At 36.3% G+C, this 18,088-nt stretch overlaps 3 protein-coding genes across 4 annotated transcripts in view; all 3 read left to right on the top strand.

Moving 5' to 3' along the window:
- The window catches only part of unc-13-4A, a 64,224-nt gene that overhangs the window by 15,447 nt on the left and 30,689 nt on the right, over positions 1-18,088 (top strand). For both annotated transcript variants that reach the window (XM_053750380.2, XM_053750379.2), the window contains exons 3-7: positions 282-486; positions 8,565-8,757; positions 9,250-9,469; positions 16,014-16,239; positions 17,902-18,080. In XM_053750380.2, the coding sequence (XP_053606355.1) occupies positions 282-486; positions 8,565-8,757; positions 9,250-9,469; positions 16,014-16,239; positions 17,902-18,080 (1,023 nt within the window). The remainder of the gene's footprint in view (positions 1-281; positions 487-8,564; positions 8,758-9,249; positions 9,470-16,013; positions 16,240-17,901; positions 18,081-18,088) is intronic.
- LOC135309804 (uncharacterized) lies at positions 10,065-11,310 on the top strand (the record flags this gene model as incomplete). The annotated part of the gene is made up of 1 exon (XM_064436206.1): positions 10,065-11,310. A coding segment is annotated over exon 1 (1,197 nt), but the record flags the coding sequence as incomplete, so codon positions are not given.
- On the top strand, positions 11,323-14,221 carry LOC128672882 (uncharacterized). Its single transcript, XM_053750381.1, has one exon. It carries the CDS (start codon positions 11,324-11,326, stop codon positions 14,108-14,110), a length of 2,787 nt encoding a protein of 928 aa, XP_053606356.1. The 5' UTR covers position 11,323; the 3' UTR covers positions 14,111-14,221.

Here is an 18,088-nt window from a genome sequence, read left to right as displayed (position 1 = left end):
TTTCACCTCTGTCTTATTACCTAGTTTAAAACTAAATTATTAGTACTAGTACTAATATCTGGTGACTTCGTTATATTTGATATAACGGGTCTATAAATATTGTATGCTAAAAGTTTAGCAATAGTCGACTTATGTCTATGGGGCAGGTACACAATACCATTGTTGTAAAAGCAGTTAATATATTTATTTAAATCTAAAATATAATACATACTTACATCACTTAATAAAACGTATAAAAACATTTTTGTCCGATTTTTAATCACAGACAACTTTATGTTTAGGTTTTCCGCGGGTAGTGCCAACAGAGGGCGCTTCAGCTCTGAGCGCTAGACGGAGAACCCTGGACTGTCTGGCCCCAGCCGCGCCGCCGCGTCGCGGGGGCAGTCTCCGCGTGCCCCGTCACCCGCCGCCGCCGGAAAAACCTGCTATGGCTTTCTGCAAGAGGCGCCTCTCCTGGCCTGAAGTCGACAACTCTGTCAACTCTGGGTGAGTAATGTTAGTGTGTCAACATGCGCTTCATCTCTGAGCACTCCGGGACTGCCTGGCCACGGCCATGCCACCGTCAAAGAAATCGCGACTTACCCATCTTCAATAAATTTCCCGGCCTTGTCCTGATGCTTTCTTATAATTATAACTGATCACTTTAAAGCTGAAATTTCATGTATCTCACTTACAAGTTGACAAAGATTCATACAAAATTACCACATTTATACACCCTTCGGTGTGTTCGACCAAATTCCAACTTTCTACGTCCTATTATTATTGTTATTTCATTGGATATATTACAATTTTTACAAACAGAAACAGCTTATTGGATATCAATCAGGATTATTGGCGAATAAAAATTACTATAATTCTGATCGGTCTGAAAGTAATAAAGTTGTCACGAAAACCTTTGTTACGAACCCTTTTGCCACAACAAAGGCTATCAAGACAAATAATGATATTGGGGAAATCAGGCTGTCGAAGGATATTAACGTGTTCCTTGGGAAGGGGAATTGCAAATTAGCGGCAACTCCTTGCGGCCGGAGACGAAACATGTCACGAATAAAAATGAGCTAGCTCACCCGAAATTTCGAGTAAGAAACTGGATCTTTAAGAAACTACAGTCTATTCTTAAAGAAATCATAAAATAAAACGCGAACTTCTTGATTACGCTACCAAAAAGGAGTTACAGAATAATATACCTAACGAAAGTTTTTTTCTAAAATACTAATAGAAAGCGACGCTTAATCACGTGAAAAGTTACATTTACCTACCTGAGAAGAAAACGTTTAATTTTATAATTTGTATCATTCACAGAATTTAGTTCTTTACTCTAAGGTATCATAAAATGCAAAAAGATTTCCATCTTTTAATGGATTTGGATTTAGTTTTGTTTTAATTTGTATGTTACATCGACATAAAGTATTAATGTAATTTTTTATAGTGGTCAGTCCAGTGATCTGTTAAAGTTTTTAATAATCCGAACTAATAGGTACTATAAATGCGAAAGTAAGTTTGTTTGTTTATACCTCTTCACGCTCTTATCTACTCGATAACTCTTCTTGAAATTTTGCATACATGTAGTTGGAAGTATGGAGAAGGACATACCTTTCACTCCAGAAAAAGAACTGTTTCCGTGGGAAATTTACGCGGGCGAAGCCGCGGAAAAAAGCTTGTATACTTATATGGTAGGTAATTGTCTAAATACAACGTCACAGAACCCGTATATCATCATTGACTTCATAGCTGAATCATTATTTTACTGTATTTTTAAAGTGTTATTAATATTCCGTAGTTTTAAAAAGTTTTTAGAATGATAAGAGAAATAGCTAGGTACCTACTTCAATTTTTCCTTTAACTATTTATAAACGCCACAGTTTGATTATTTGAACAAAGAACCGGTGTAGTCAATATTTGGGCAAGGTATCAGTTTCGTGGAGTTGTGTATTTAATTTGGTAATGGGTGTTAATTAATAAAGCGTGCAAATCGCAGTGAGCAGGCGGTCTCCCGTCGCTAGATGAGCCGATTTATCAGCTGGAGCTCCATTTGGTGGAATAGAAAATTTGATTAAAACCCCAGGGCGACAATTGCTTTATTTGGTTTGGCCCTTTTTTACATGTGCTTGTTTTTGATTGTGTCATTTACACAAAATATTTTAATTATTATAATAATTTAATACATACAGTATTTACTTAAATATATATGTTCATACTCAATAGTTCTTTAGGATAATTCTGCAGAATCACAATAGGATTTTATTGTACTGTATGTTTCCAGGAAAACTTTATAGTTAACATATACCTATATGAATATTTTTCCTGAAACTGATTCCATTTGGAATTCCGTTTACACGTGTAGGGAATTTGTTTAAAGATAATGAAGAAAATCATACGTATAATTCAGTCATTTTCCATCGTGATCAGACCAGGACCACTTTACCACTGCGCCACCGAGGTCATCAAAAATCTGGTGTGATTTACAATATTTGATTGTTTTTTTTTTTAAATTGTGTAACTTAGAAGAAAACTAGCAGACAAAGAAATGCTGGAGGCACTAGCAGATAAAAGTTACCTAACACCGAAATCTCACGTGATTTATTTTCCCCTGTTCGGAACGTAAACAATAGACTGACCAAAGGATACGTGTTAGAGATCGGTGTGTCCACTTTGTTCTCGACAGCCGCTTCCCTTCGTCCACGAGACATCCGCATAATTGCCTCATATCCCTAATGGGAGCAATTAAGGACTACGTCGAGCTCATATCCTACACAAGGGAAATTCAATTTATTATGCTCTTGATAAAGTTTATCCATTTATTGGAGGTAGCCAGCGCTCAATATTCTGAGTATTTTGTCACTTTGACGCGAGAAATACGATTACTCTCTTCCTGTCATCTGAAAATGCTGGAAATGTATCGAGCTCGGTAAACTCACAAATTCAATTATCTTTGCAAGTATATTTCATTGTAACTGTTAATGCAGCTTTACGCAGAAAGAGAAAAAAAATCTGTATGGAAATTACATTTATCTTTTTTTATTAAAATAAAAGTATGTAGTTAGTCGTTAAAAAAAATACATTAAAATCGGGCACATGAAACTCTTTAACAATGGTCAAATATAATTTGAACTAAGTAGATTATGTTAAAAAAGTAAACAACTTATTTGAAAAGAACGTTTTTTTTAAGTTCTAAAGAAGCTTAAAATCTAGTTGTAACAAGTTTTTATTTAACTTGCAATGTCTGTAAGTATGTATGTTCGGATGGAATCTTGTAACTGAATTTTGAAGCAGATATCTTCAACCGATTGAGCTGAAACACGTTTAGTTTGGTTGCCAATGCATTACTATGATCAGTGGCGGATTTGCGCTAAGGCCTAGTAGGCTCGGGCCTAAGGCGACCAGTATCCGTATTTAAGTGTATCGTGATATAAAATACACGTAAATACGGATGTCAGATACTGGGCTGCTTAATGCGTGAAATATAATTTACTAGATTCCGCCAAACTTTTTATCGGATTCGGCATATATTATATTATTACATACAAATTAATTACATACAATATTTTCATTGCGGTAAATAAAAGCTTTCATACAAACTACGCAATGATTGTGCATTTGCCTCGGCATCTGTCATAGTTCAATAGATACTTATAAAATACCTTACTTGATAATTCGTAAAACTATTAGACTGGAAGGAAAATGCGTGGGTGTCGAAGGGCAGTAGAGGTGATAGAAAATACATGAGAAAATACAGTTACGCCAGAATGTGAGCTACATTTTTTTCATTTTAAAGTTCATTTTACTTTGATTCACCTAACCATGAAATAGCGAAATTTAAAATATTTTGACCAATGGTCGGACGACTGGGGATGCCGACAACTTTGCGAGACGAAAAAGTAGGAAAGCGGCCCTGGGCTCCGACGCTCGGGCAAGAAATCGGGAAATCGCTCGAATGAGAGAGAGAGAGAGACCTTATTGACAGCACCACCTTAGCTGTTCTTTAAAATTTAAAGAGAAGAAACTAAAAAAAAGCTTTTATTTAAATGCTCCAAAAAGAAGAAAATAAAATTTTCCTTTAAAATTTTAACTATCGACTTATAACCTCATTTACACAAATTATAAGATCATAAAAGCTTGTCGCGAGGTTTGCGTAAGTACCTATAAGTATTTAACTCAAGTTTATGTACACAAGCAAACCTCGCGACAAGTTTTTATGATCATATAAACTGTGTATAATGTGGTTATAAGGTGATAGTTTAAATTTTAAAGGAAATTTTATTTTCTCTTTTTTGGAGCATTTAAATAAAAGCTTTTTTAAAGTTTTTTTTCTTTAAATTTATACCTACATATATACATGTATACATACATACATACATTGCAAATTAAATAAAAGCTTTTAAAAATTAAATTAGTTAAAAATTCTCTTAATAGGGGATTTTTAATATTCAATTGTGTAGCTTTCAGCAATTTTCTTTCGCAAAGTTTGTTACCATATAAGAAAGTATGGGCGCCATAGAATAACAAAAAAAACAACACTACTTATAGAGGGACGCACATTGAAGTGGCTCATGTGTGGTGTTTTTAATCTGTGAGCGAGGTTCGCCGGGGCGCGTGCAAGGACGTGCAACAGGTCGCCCGATGACCTACTTCCAATAAATTAATCATCATAAACGCAAGAGTACCGCTGTTCGTGTTCCATCATATAACATGGAAAGCTTTTGACGATCAGATTTTATTACCTCCATTGTATGGGGAATTAAAGAATATTGCACGAACCAGACTAATATTTAATTTAACTTTACCTTTGTGTGAATGGTTCTTAAAGTAATACTGAAAGTATAACTAATTAATGCTTAATTAAAATTCTGATAGCTTTTTACACCACCTCAGCTCCGTCCCTGAAACTTTCTTCCTCCCGAAACAACCCACCTTACTTTCATTATGTATTAATCATACCAACTAACAAACATACCATATTTCTAAAATCCGACTGAGACTTCTAAAGTTGAGTATGAATAGATAATTCGATTTTGAGATTTTTAGAATTTTGTCTGTAATTTTTCCTCCGTATGTACCAAATCCTGCTTGAGATTATCCTAGTAGCTGGCTACACAAAAGGATCCTCTCCAAAGACTCGCTAAAAGAAAACACTAACAAGTCTTTTTCAATATGATTTTCTCCGATACCGAGCAAACAATTAACTACTTAAATTATAATCGCAGTTTGCGCAGTTGGGCAGTTGCATCGTATCAATACCAAAATGCACAGGTACGCGAATGGACTTGCTATATGTTTTTTTTCTTGTAGTTAACGCAATGAGAAGACAGCTTCACTTGTGTTTCGGTTCTGACAGGTTGAAATCCAAACTGCGTATTACGCAGTTTGGATTTCAATGTAAGTACTACGGATACGTAATTATGGGCCGCGTTTCGCGTTTTAAGAGTGTAGGTTCTCAAGGGAGGCGTACTTAACAATATTCTCACATCTTACAAATTATTCCTGCGGTATAAACTCCTCATACCAAGAAATATTTATCCGACTTCAACAAAACGTGTAAAGAAATGTACGACTGTTACGGTTAACTCGGGAATGTCAGTGTGACTAAGTGAGTTTATGAATAATGTTCTATCATACGAGACGCGGTTATCACGGTCTGCGTTTGTCAATCGGTTCTTAGATAATGACACAAAATTTAAAATTAAACCCTTTTTAAATATAATATTAAAGAGAAAGCGATGAGGAAATCTCATAAAAATCTCGGAAAATATAGAAAATCGCAGCATATAAGTATATGTATTCGCATTTTATATATGTGGGCGTGTTATATTTTTTGTTATGATTAATTTTGTTTAGAGTCGTTTTTTAATGTTGTAGGACTATGAACCGATATTTATGAATTTTAGTAACATAAGTCATCTTTTATTTATATAAGTACTCCTACGAGGTCGCCGTTGGCATCCATGTTCTACTCCATTACATCTAAAGCGGTATTTGGTTCTGTGATGTTACTCGGTAATTAGAGTTTCTTGAAACATTTCTCTTCACAGACACAATTTTCGTTAAAAGCCACCCAAGTTATTGTAGCAGGGTAGGATACTTACATGCATATCCTTTTAGTATACAAAGATCCTTTCCTGTTCCTAACCTAATTATTATGAACTACCACAGACAATATTTCAAAGATTATAAATAACTTGCGGCGCCCCGGGGCTTCGCTCCCGTGGGAATTTCGGGATAAAAAGTGCCCTGTGTGTTATTCCGGGTTATCATCTACCCTTGTACCAAATTTCATAACAATCGGTCAAGTACAGATATTGCATGAAGAGGTAACAAACTTCCTTTTGCATTTATAATATTAGTTGGGATAATTGAATGTTATAAAATTAGATTTTGTGACATAATAACTACACTTAATATTTTATATATGAAGATGATGATGGGATCTAAAAATTTTAATAAATGAACGTTTTTTTTTTCAACTTTATGACGTTATATAATGTATTTTTCTTTTCGAATGGTTTATTGCTGGTGTCAGGTTTATTAAAGTAGCCAAAATGCATGACATGACTTTTAAGATTACCTATTGATTATGACAGATAGGATTTAGTAAGCACTTCGTACCTACTAATTCCATGCTACTGACATCTAATGACAAGCAGTCAAATCAAATTACCTACACAACTACTACCTATATATGTATCAAATTAGTTTACCATGGTAAGTAACATTTTAATGTAATGTCTAACATTTTAATAAAATGTGCACGGGCACCGAATTCTATTTTGCAATGGAAATGCTGAATAATTCGTGAACTATTCAAGCTTCCTACAAAAATACGCGATATCGTTTTACCGAGTAGAATAGATCTACGCAGCAAATTTCCCAGGAGGCTACGTCTGTTTATTTACAAATCGCTCAATGGATTGAAAAGAATCGGATTTCACAATTTGCAAGAATAAATAAATACCTATGTACGTTAAAGTTCATTATCGTGATACGGAAATAAATAATAATAATTAGTATGTACTTTACGGATTCTTCCAAAATAAATGTCCGAAATGCATAAATTTCACCTGATACCCAAGCATAGTGATAATTATAAGAGTAACATTTATGTGATGATGCAATTAATAATCAAAACAAAAAACAAAAATAGTAAAACTATGTAACAAAGTCTGAATAAGTAAATTCACGTCATCTTGTGTCAGGCACATATCACGGCGGTGTATTATTACGGTTGCCCTCGGCTGTGGCGAATCATTTCGATAGATAATAGATCGCTCAGTGTCGCGGAAAGGATCCAATATACTCCCGTATTGTCCCGAGTGTCCCGTCTCCGCCAGACATCATTGTTGACACCTTGATGTGGCGATAAAATACCGTGTCATTACTGTGTTATAGGTTACGTTCTAACAGGTTACAATACATTTATCTATTGCTATTGCAGATCTTTGTTAAAACATGATAGGTATAGGTTCGCTGCCGCTTGTAAATAAATAGATAATGGTAGTGTAATGTAATTTTAGTAATGTCGATCTTACCTAATGTACCTACCTAATAACCATAGGTAGATTGCCACTAAATAAATATATTACCAATATATTTATTTCGTGTGGATAATAAATCCTAGTTTGTTTAAATCCTTGTTTGATAAATAAATTATTGAACTTATTCATCAAATATACTAAGAAGAATATTTAATCTATATTTAGTTATTTATTAACAACGAATAAAAAACCTAAGCTACTATATACATACAGCTAAAATAAATAAAAACTAATAAAATGTACTAAACATTTAATTTAATGTTACCAGCGGGACCCAAAACGACGCACGACGTCATAACGCGCCCGCGCCGTTCTCTTCTATACGTTTCTTTATTCTTTGGCATTATGGAATTTTTGCGCAAAACTACCAAAACATTAACCCCAAGAAAATAATAATAATTTGCCATATACATATAAAAAAAATAACTAAAATAATGGTGTCATTTATTTTGACTATTTAAATTAATAAGAAATTGAAACGTAATTACTTAACGTAATAAACGAAAATAACCTATATTAACGCTTGATTTTAACTGAATATCTAATATCTAATATCATCTAATTTGAATAATTGGCATATCAAGTTAAACAAATTAATTGAAATCAATTAGTAGCTAAAACAATTTAAATATTTAGAATATGTATTCCATATGCGTGCCAATCAGGTCTGTCTGTAGAGCAACGGACTTTGGAGACTGGGAAAACGGCTATAGAGTAGAGAGTAGCGCATGTACTGATGTTCCAGATTTTTAAAAAATATGAAAAATGTTCGCGCATTTTTTAGTTTTTAAATTGAATGGCCATTGGCCACTGAGAAATAGAAAAAGAATATCAAACATAAACAAATTTGTACACTCACAAATTTGTTCACAATTTTCGCTTGTCATTTTTGCAATTATTCGAACCTGGTATTTATTTATACCTACATTGATTTATGTAACACATTTAAGTACTAGTTCCTAGTTTCAAATGAGTAACAAACAGTAAGTAAATGGTCTAAATTACATTTATGTAACCAGATCATGTTTTATTTAGGGTACAAGATACTGACGGGTCGTACTTCGAGAGCTTTACCGCGCTATCGTGGAGGCAAGAGAACCGGCGTTTGGCAGCCCTGAGACTAGCTGAAGCCAGGGCAGAGAGACCACCGCCAGCTCCACATGAGCTGGGTCTACCCAGCGTCTCGGCCCAACTATCACATAAGGAACATGAACATCTTTATACAGAGGTAACATTTTTATTATATGTTTTATGTTTCGCGTATAGTAAACATATTCTCCAAATTATACATACAAGTGACGGAAAGCATTATAATGCTTTTATAATGTAATTATACACTTTACTATTTAGATTAAGTTTGTTAAATCTCTAGAAATAAGACATCTTGACAAAATAAATTAGGTACTTACCCAATTAAACTCAAGTGTATTTAACATATACACTACTAGTATATGGGCTATTGTGAAAGAGAATTTACTGCGTAATTCAGTATTTAGGCCACGTTAGCGTCCTGTGACAAACTAACACCTTTCATTTAATGCTAAATTCTTCTGCGTCAGCCTTTTGGTCTCACTGCTGAATTATATATATACGTACCTACCTACTTCTTTCAGTCACTTCATTTTCTGTTCTTCATGTATATTACTTTTACAAATATTATAGAGCTTTTCCTAGTGTATTTTTAAAAATATTTATTATATGTATGACTTATCTTCAACAGGTTTTGTACTGCATCGAGAATGCAGTAGGCGCTCCCGCGCCTGACGGTCAATTTGGATCCTACAAGGACGAGGTGATAGATTACGCGCGGCGCGCGTTCGGAATATCGCCAGAACTGCACAACCGCGCACTGCGCGCCGCCGGCAGCGAGCGGCCGCCCACCGTGGTGCTCGGCTGTGCTGTCATTGAGGCCGACGGGCTCGAGGCCAAGGATGCTAATGGTGAATTTATTATTCTACAGTATTACGTCTTCGTCCCTTACAAACTTAGATAGTTTCGAAACTCTGGGCTCTATCTATATATTTTTGGGTGGAATTGATATTAAATAGCGATAAAGAGGTTACTCGACTATCTTTTATGAGAAAAAGCCCCAGCCCTTGATTGACTTTATATTCTGTGCGTGCAAGAAGTAGCTGTATTCTAGTTGATACGATTTGGCACGTGTAAAGTTGTTTAAACTTAACTACTTATAAAAACAATGCTGTAGTACGACGGTTGCTTGTCTACAACTTTTATTTACTCATATTAGTATAAGTTGAGTGTTACATATAGGTTATAAAATCTAGCGAAGTCTCCTTGTTTGGCGATGTTAGGTAGGAACGTGCCGAAATTGAATTGCGTGTACCTATCTCCCAATTCGGATTTCGACGCCAGCCATGCATATACGTTTCAACGTGAGCTTTCATCGAACTATGGAGAATATCGGCTGGTAGTTTGAGAAACTAATTTGATCTATGAAATTTTCTAGTACAAGTGAATTAAATTTGCAAAATAAGTCTTTATATCGTCAGTCGCAGGCGCGCGCGCTTTCGTGTGGTCGTGTTCTTTGTACGGAGCTATCCTAGCTACGTAAAAAAAAAAAAAAATGACGGATATTATAAAGTGTAATGTTTGTAGTATCGTAATCGATGAAATGTTATCGTATATTCAAAACAAAATATCGATAATAGACGAAGAATCGCTAGTGAGAATTTGTGTGTCGGCGTTTACGAGTGAGGAAATCAAAAACTCGAAGTCACTGTTGTTCAGTGCAGTACCCGCAGAGCGACGTCAAATACAACGGAAAAGAAAAGGGAAGGAATCCCGGGATATGGAGGACATAATATCGTTGTTCAAATCTACAGATCCAGAAATATTACCAGTGTTCGTTGCTAGACAATTGGAAAAACTCCCGCCTATCACATTTGATCATCTTGACTGCACTAAATTGCTCAAAGATCTTACTCGAATGTCAGCGGAGATCGAGAACTTCAAAACTACATATGCGACTTTAAACCATTTAGAGGAATTGAAGCAAGATTTTAACCGTCTGAAGTCTAAGTCTATACCTGACACTTCGTGTTTCAATGTAAATTTAAAGCGCGGTGCTTGGTGTAGAAACAGTGGCCCTATGGGTTTATCGCAGTTCCAGAATTCAACCTTGGATGAATCTCAAAATTTTAACATATCTAACTGTGAATCGAATAATAATCTACAATACCGAAGTATCAAGGAGGGTAGTAAAGACCGCGTTAATAAAGAATCGTCGTTAACGATAATCGAGCATTGCAACGAAGTGCCTATGCAAAACGCTGAGACCGGTTTGATGACTCATGCGGAGGCCTCTCAACAAGTAAATTGTATGCGCTCCGAACAGCTGATCGATACTATTTTGCCAAGCGATACTGAGATTAAAGATGCGGAGGTCGGTTGGCAACCGGTTGTGAATCGCAAAAATAAACAGAAAATGCGCTTCTCGGGAAGGACTGGACAAGCATGTGATGATGACAAATTCAAGGCGGCTGAAAAGTTTATGCCTATTTTCATCAGTAACATACATAATGATACAACCGAGGCAGACATCACTGATTATATTCATAAGAAAACACAAGAAAGGGTTTCTCTCGAGAAGATCTCAATCAAGAAACATAACCACCACCTGGCCTATAAGTTTATGGTGCCGCAAAATAAGCTATCATTATTTTTGGATGACAAATTATGGCCTCGAGGAATTATTTTTCGGCGCTTTGTTCATTACAAAAGTCCTTTCATTGCCAGTAGTAAGACGACTGTCGGCCCTAAAATAAGTGTCAATAATGGATAAAGGTTTTACAATGACAACATTCAACTGTAAAAATGTTAAAAGGTCAATCAAGTGTATTAAAGATTTATGTTCCAAATCAGATATAGTGGCGCTTCAGGAGACGTGGTTGTTGCCGAATGATATTTCATATCTTAGCAGTATTGACCCTAACTTCGGGTACACGGGGAAGTCGGCGGTGGATATATCAGCTGGAATGCTGCGAGGGCGGCCCTACGGAGGGGTGGCCTTGCTGTGGAGGAGCAGCGTGTTCGACAATGTATCAGTGTTACCGTGCGATAATTCGCGAGTGTGCGCTATTAAGATAATAACAAGTGATCGGCCTATAATCGTAGTGTGTGTGTACATGCCTACCGACTCGAAGGAAAACTTGCCGGAGTTCACGGATTGTATGGGTACGGTGAGTGCGATTGTAGATGAGTACGGTGTGGATTGTGTTTACATCCTGGGTGACTTTAATGCCCATCCAAATGAGTTATTTTATTATGAACTTTTAAATTTTTGTACTGATCAACAGTGGACTTGTATAGACATTGATAAGTTAGGCCTGCACTCAGGCACGTATACGTTTGTGAGTGAGGCCAACGGCTCAAAACGTTGGCTTGATCATTGTTTAGTCACGGACGCAGCCCGTGACTCTGTCACAGACGTTTATGTTAAGTATGATGTGTTATGGTCAGATCATTACCCATTAATAGTACAATGTAAACTTAACATAATCAGCAAAAAACTAAAAACATCACAAACTGGGACAAATAAGGTATTATGGGGGCATAGAACTGATGACGAAAAAATATTGTACCAGAGTGAATGCAACGAAAGACTTAAATTGATTGATTTCCCAGATTTATTTAGAAAATGCGCGGGTTGTTATTGCGATAACCATAACCATCGGCAGGCCATTGATACATTGTATAATCATATAGTACGCTCTCTTAGTGAGGCGGCCGTTGTAAGTCGTTGTTATCAGCGTAAAAATAATAAACAGCAGTCTGTATTAGGATGGAATAAGCATGTTAAGCCGTCTCACGAGGAAGCCAGGCTGCGGTTTCAGATTTGGTTACTCCAAGGGAAACCCGAATCAGGAAAAATTTATCATGATATGTGTGAAAGTCGAAAAATTTTTAAATCGCGTCTTAAGTGGTGTCAAAACCATCAGGATTTAATAAAAATGGAGAAGCTTGCTACTCATCATAGTAAAAAAGACTTTGGCTCTTTTTGGAAGGAAACCAAAAAACTGACACCGCAGCCGGGGCAACCAATTAGTGTAGGTGGGGTGAGCGACCCGAAAGAGATTGCAGACCTTTTCAGGGAATCCTTTCAATTAACATCGTCGCTGGGCCCATCGCAAAATGAGCGCAGTGCTGTGTCCATCGGTGGCAAAGTAAATATGCAGTTTAGCGCAAAGGATGTAAACAATGTGTTACGGGCTATGACGCGTGGAAAGTCGCCAGGTCATGATGGACTCAGCATTGAGCATCTTCAGCATGCTGGTTCCCATATATGTAGATTGCTGTCAATGCTGTTGTCGCTTTGTATAAGTCATTCGTATTTGCCCTGTGACCTCATGCGAACTATTGTAATACCAATTGTAAAAAACAAGACGGGTGATCTGGCGGATAGGACAAACTATAGGCCTATATCGCTGGCGACTATAACGGCTAAGGTACTGGACGGCCTGCTTAATGCTCAGCTTAATAAATACCTAAAGTTGCATGACAATCAGTTTGGGTTTCGACCCCAGCTGTCAACCGATAGTGCAATACTGAGCCTTAAGCATACTGTCTCATATTACCTGCGTCGAAAAACAGCCGTTTACGCTTGTTTCCTTGATTTGTCCAGTGCATTTGATTTGGTTTCCTATGATCTCCTTTGGCAAAAACTGGAGGACATAAAGGCCCCTAATGAACTTATTAATCTATTCAAATTTTGGTACGGAAATCAAATCAACAATGTTAAATGGAATTGCACTTTATCTGAACCATATAAGATGGAATGTGGTGTAAGACAGGGCGGGCTAAGCTCTCCGTCGCTATTCAATTTGTATGTGAACGCGCTGATCGAGGCGCTCAGCAGAGAGCATGTCGGCTGTCACGTGGACGGCGTGTGCGTCAATAACATCAGTTACGCAGACGACATGGCCCTGCTGAGCGCGTCGGTCTGCGGGCTGAGGAAACTCCTGTCCATCTGTGAAGCATATGCTACTTCGCACGGCCTTAAATATAACATCCGGAAAAGTGAGGTCATGGTTTTTGGAGCTAGGAGTAAAGATTTGTCCATACCTACTATTTCCCTGTATGGTGTTCCTCTGAACAGAGTAGAAAAATTTAAATATCTTGGACATATCTTGGCTCCTGACCTCAAGGACGATGCCGATATAGATAGGGAGCGAAGAGCGTTGTCGGTTAGAGCAAATATGATCGCCCACAAGTTTTCGAAATGCTCGGAAGATGTCAAAAAAACTCTGTTCAGAGCATTTTGCACATCATTTTATACGAGTACTCTGTGGGCCCATTTTACAAAAAAATCGTACGACGCTTTTCGCATCCAATATAACAACGCGTTCAGGGTGTTGTTGCGGCTGCCTCGGTTTTGTAGCGCATCAGGCATGTTTGCCGCGGCGCGGGTCGACTGCTTCTACGCGACGATGCGGAAACGCGGCGCCAGCCTGGTGCGCCGCGTCCGAGCCAGCTCCAACAGCATCCTGGCCATGATAGCGAGCCGGCTAGACTGTCCCTACATCAACCACTGCTGCGATTTGCATGTAGTGAATAAAAATTAGGCTGCCACATACATTTGTTACTAACACTAGATTAGAAGCTTCTTTGTATACTACTAACATTTTTTTTTATATGAGTCCTGGATGCTCGAAATAAAGATTTTTATTATTATTATTTATTTGCATTTGATAAAGATTCTGAGGATGTTACGATATATGGTTTTCCTACCAAATAAGCCAGATTAATAGAATATGTATCATTGATTAAATTATGTTAATAACTAAAATATCAACGTGAAACGGAAACACACAAAAAAATATTTGCCTCGTGAATTACCTCATAGGTAATGTTACATTTTAAAATATCCTCAGAAACCGGTTCATTACGGCACGTATCAATTTTAACTGCGATTGCGGTTTTATAAGTACCTAGTTAATAGGTGTTTTATAAGTACCTAGTTAATAGGTAGGTAGAATATATATTTCGTGAAAAAGCAATCAAGAATGCTCCGCGAATTCTGAAACAATGTGTCATAACAACGAAAACTTTAGCAAAATCTGGTCTCGAAATGTAATAAATGCAACCAGGAAAAGTTAAAATCAATTCCCTTTTCACGAAAAACTTTGTTTCGACAGCTTTGCAAATGTTTACAGAGTTGAACGGTATTCAATTAAGTACGTTTCGCCCAGTTTTACAAACCATATACCTGAAGAGTGGCGTAATAAAACAACACGGCTGTGAATTTCAGTCTCGAATTACTTCAAAATTATACGAACCTATTTACTTGTTTATATTTACATTGGTAACTGGCTCATAGTGTACTCTGTAACGTTCCAACGTGCATTTCTTGACTTTACAACAAATTAAGCGAGGCAATTTAAAGGGGATTGGAATCCTTATTGTATGTATATTGTTATAAATAACAATGTCTTATGGGCTTCATTACGTGGACGGCAATCTGGGTGAGAAGCCAAAATTCAATTAACCTCTGGTTCACCCTATGCCTAACTTATTTGCTCCTGTCCTGAGTTATTTTAATTTTGAGTACTTAGTAGAAACTATGGATATTTGAAGACTTAAATAAAATTACATGATACCTTCGAGTAGTTAGACTTTTCTATTTACGTTTTACTTACTTTTAAAATAAGTACTGACGCATGGCATTTATGTATGTTTAATTTATCAGAATAGATTATATTTTATAAAAAATGTAATTTTATTCTCCGACATTTTTAATGTAATCAAAGCCTCTAGTGCCTCAAGGTAAGCTTGCAAAACATTCATATTACACGAGCTACCTATGAACACACAGCGATGAACACCGGTATTTTTAGTAAAGTTAAGTGTAATTATATTTTAGTATTCACTTTTTATCTAATGTATATTACTACTCTTCACTTGTTGTACTATTCTTCACGCTTGTACATATACTATACTTTATAATTTTGTTACGATTTTACGTCTACCGCACAATATTATTACTTTAGACTTAATTTATTTTTTAGTAGGATGATTTAGTATTAGTTATGCGTATTATAGTTTATAAGGTTGCACCTGTCCGTGCGTTTTTACTCGTGGGTCCCAGCGGAAGACCAGCGTTGCTTACCTCTCACAATTGCGAGCACAATGTAAAGTTTATTTTTATTTTTTATTACCCAGTATTATTTTTTATATATGTTTTGTGTTTATTTTTTGAATAAATTAATTTGAATTTGAATGGTTTTCAGATGTATTTATCACAACTTTTTTGTTATTTTTCTTTTATGTAGTTTATAAATACTTTGGAAACCTATTTTAAAAGTGGTATATGAGTAAAATTCATCTCAGTATTCTAGTTAAATCAAAGAAATCTATTCGAATTGTTGGGCTTGTGAGGTGTAGTGGTGGTGAGGCTCGATGTAAATTTGAGTTCGTAGGTATTTACAACTTTTAGTTGTAAATCTAACTGTATTTATTTTTATGTAGGGTTCAGCGACCCTTACTGCATGCTGGGTATCCAGCCGGCGTCGCTGCCTGCGTCCCCTCGTGCCTCAGAAGACGAGGGCCGCAAGCACGGTTTTCGGCTCAGCTTCAAGCGGCGCGATGGCCGGCAGCAGCGCGACAGCCTTGGCCGGCTGCCGGCGCGCTACATTCGTGCGACGAGCGTTCGACCGCACACGCTCTCGCCCAAGTGGAACGAAACCTTTAAATTGTAAGTCACAGCATTTTTTATACATCTAAGTATTTGGTGATGAGGAATACTTTTTACTTGTATCTAAATTCTAGAGACATCGATACTATGAAATAATCCCATTCCATTATCAGATAAATGTATAAGTCATTTTAATTTATCAGTTTTATTAATTAGGTACGCGATTTAAAATTTTTCTTCTTCTTTTCAGTCTTGCTCCACCAAATATTTGGTGTAGGCCTCCTTCAGTTCCCGCCACTTTTCCAAGTTCTGGGCAGTTAAGATACAATTGCTGCCCGCTATCTTTTTAATGTCGCTAGCTCACCCCAATTTTATCCTCTTATCAACTTCACTACACTGGTTCTCTTTTCCCATTTTGATATCTTGGCCTAGGTATTATAGAGTACTTTAGTACTCTCACTATATATATACAAGTTATCACTGTAATGAGAAAAAATATGAAGCTTATATTTTTTTTCTTTGACATTCCAAATAAGTATTTCATTATACTAAGTAGAGTTTTGAAAAATAGTTTAAAATAATAGCCAATTTGACTTAGAATTGATTAGATAAAGTAGGTAAGACCATGGTCAATACAATAAAAATAGAATCTTTGGAAAAAATTTTGTTTATGTTAATTAGTGTTTTCGTAAGAATATTATCTTACGAAAATATTGTAGAAAACCGATGAATGTCAAAATGACGGGATCACTGTTTATTTCGCAAAGATGATCTCATCTCTTTTTTATACTTAATTGACACCGTTGTAAAGTATAATACCTAATTAGGTACTTACTCCAGTGAATTAAATTTTATAGAAATAAAATCTTGTACTAACTCGCTGCGTATGCATGTAATCAATCTCCTGTGAATTTGCCTAATTAGTCTCTATTTCGGGATACATTCCTGACGTATTATGTATGCGTAAGATATATTTCACGCATAGTTAGGTAACAAAGTATCAATTAATCTCAATTATGTATAGGTACCATATGTCTTAATATAACTAATGTGATATTTGTTTATGGAATCTGTAATTGTGTTTATCATCTTCATAGAAGCTTCAAAAGTATCTAAATTTTCACATACATATTAATGTAAGTTTAAATTATCGCGATACTTTAGTTAAAACTTGAATATATAAATGAACATGTTTATTTAGAAAATAAGGCTGAACTATATAGGGATTATAAAAAAAAACGCGATGCCATCGGAATTTCAATATTATGTAAAGGAATCTATTTCTAAATTAAAAATAATAGGGATAATATGTCCGGAATTTCCGGATCACTTTAATGTCTTTCTTAAGAAATGGACGATCTTTGATGTTCCCAAAAACGTTTTATGTAATTTTTATCTCTATTATTTCATTGTAGTTTTTGCCTGAAAGGTTTCGCATTTCAGCAGTAATACATATAAAGAGCACAATTTTATTGAACAGTCAACAGCAAATCAAGCTACCAAAATTCGTTGCTATTACCGCGGCATAAACTTTCGTATAAAGTGCCCTACGTCTGTCTGTCTTCGCGATAAACTCAAAAACTACTATACGGATTTTCCTACGGTTTTACCAATAGATAGTATGATTTCTGAGGAAGGTTTAGATCTATTAAGAGGTTAGAAGTTTTAGAGCTAAGCCGGGAGGGAGGGGTCCGTTTGTAATATATAATTTCGTATGTACAGTGATATCGATGATATATCGTCGGACGTACTCCACCTGGACATCTGGGACCACGACGACGAGAGTTCAGTCCTGGATGCAGTATCTCGTCTTAACGAGGTCCGCAACGTGCGCGGCCTGGGCAGGTTCTTTAAGCAAGTCTGTCAGAGCGCCAGGCAGGGAAGCCAAGATGACTTCCTTGGTGAGTTG

This window comes from Plodia interpunctella, chromosome 10, assembly GCF_027563975.2.
Source record: "Plodia interpunctella isolate USDA-ARS_2022_Savannah chromosome 10, ilPloInte3.2, whole genome shotgun sequence".
Taxonomy (NCBI): domain Eukaryota; kingdom Metazoa; phylum Arthropoda; class Insecta; order Lepidoptera; family Pyralidae; genus Plodia; species Plodia interpunctella.
The sequence above is the reverse complement of the archived record's forward strand: the minus strand, read 5'-3'. Positions and strand labels throughout refer to the sequence as shown.